The sequence below is a fragment of the Cyprinodon variegatus genome, unplaced genomic scaffold (assembly GCF_000732505.1).
Source record: "Cyprinodon variegatus isolate N-32 unplaced genomic scaffold, C_variegatus-1.0 Scaffold72, whole genome shotgun sequence".
In the NCBI taxonomy this organism is placed as follows: Eukaryota; Metazoa; Chordata; class Actinopteri; order Cyprinodontiformes; family Cyprinodontidae; genus Cyprinodon; species Cyprinodon variegatus.
In genome coordinates this window covers 1,250,093-1,251,459 of record NW_015150525.1, presented here as the reverse complement: position 1 = coordinate 1,251,459, position 1,367 = coordinate 1,250,093, and the positions used below count along the sequence as shown (strand labels likewise).

General features: G+C 38.4%; 1 protein-coding gene across 1 annotated transcript in view; it reads right to left on the bottom strand.

The window, feature by feature from the left end:
* Positions 1-1,367, bottom strand: part of ikbke (inhibitor of kappa light polypeptide gene enhancer in B-cells, kinase epsilon) — a 30,661-nt gene that overhangs the window by 2,649 nt on the left and 26,645 nt on the right. Inside the window, exons 15-16 of the mRNA XM_015372436.1 lie at positions 379-418; positions 181-282 (exon numbers count right to left, since the gene is read on the bottom strand). Of these exons, the coding sequence (XP_015227922.1) occupies positions 181-282; positions 379-418 (142 nt within the window). The remainder of the gene's footprint in view (positions 1-180; positions 283-378; positions 419-1,367) is intronic.

Below are 1,367 nucleotides of genomic sequence, written 5' to 3'. Positions count from 1 at the left end.
ACCGCGTTTTCTAAAGGTTTTATTTTTCTAACTCAGCACCCAAAGATCATTTAAAACAAAAAATGCTTTTACCAATTTCAATTTATGAAAAACAACGAGATTGGAATAAGATAAATCAATGCAAAAAAAGAGAATTAATTTAAAGCGGACGCATGACTTTGATCATGCTGCTGCCCTGACCTGCTCCACGTCCTTGTTGAAGCCAACAGGTCTTTATATCTCAGCAAACATTCCTCCCTGAATAGAGATTTCACCCGCTTAATGTGGGAGGACAGGTGGATTCTGGGAAAAAAAAACAAAAAAAAAACAAGTTCAAGGCTTTCCAACGCTTGATGCTTCAGCTCAGTGGAAACATGAAGAAAAAAGATGCAAACTCACTTCTCAAACTTGTGTATTTGTTCGTCATTATAAGCAAGTTCTGGTAAAAAGAATGAAAAAAAAAAAACAGAAGTAAATATCCTGACTTAAATTAACAGCTTTTGCTTTTTAGTGGTTCATTAAAACCTTATCAAAGAGTTAAAAAAATAATTCAAATAAAGTTTGAGTCTCAAGAGTTATTTGTTGGAGCAAAGCTGTGAAACAGTATCTGCTCTGAATCAGTGGAAATCTGCCTCCAACTCTCCTCCAGTCATTACACCTCCACCACCGTGTTTTACTGGAGGTATGTTGCTCCTTGAAGAAACCTTAACAGATTTTTTCCTTCTAGTATGTTATAATAACTTTCTTCTTTAAAAAACGATTTTTTTCTTTGCGAATATGAAATTCGGAATGAATTTTTATCTCCACAGTATTTTTTATTTAGTACGTTATCCATGCAATCTCTTTTGTCCATTCCTGTATTTTTCTACTGTGGAATCACAAACACTGATGTTTGCTGAGGCAATGTATGGAGTAAATTTTGCTCCATTATTGTTTTAAGCAATCCAATAAATCAGGCATCCCCAACCTCGGCCCTCAAGGCCCACTGTCCTGCAGGTTTTAGAGGTTTCCCTGCTTTAGCACAGCTGATTATAATGACTGCAGTAGACCCAAAGCCTGTTAATCAGCTTTCAATTAAAATCAGCTGTGCTGGAGCAAAGAAACCTCTAAAACCTGCAGGTCAGCGGGCCTCGAGGACCGAGGTTGGGGATGCCTGCAATAAATGAAACGGTGAAAAACAGCAATTTTCCTGTTTTCTGAGGGTTTTTTTGTCATAGGGAAGTCATATTTAAATGTCACATCATTGTTGCTTAAAGCTACAGTGTGTAATTTTCAGCGACATCTAACGTCCAGACTGCAGACTGCAGCAACATGAACATCTCCCCCCACCACTTCCCCCCCCCCAACAGTACGGCGAGCGTTACGGGACAAAATGTCTTCCACAACGT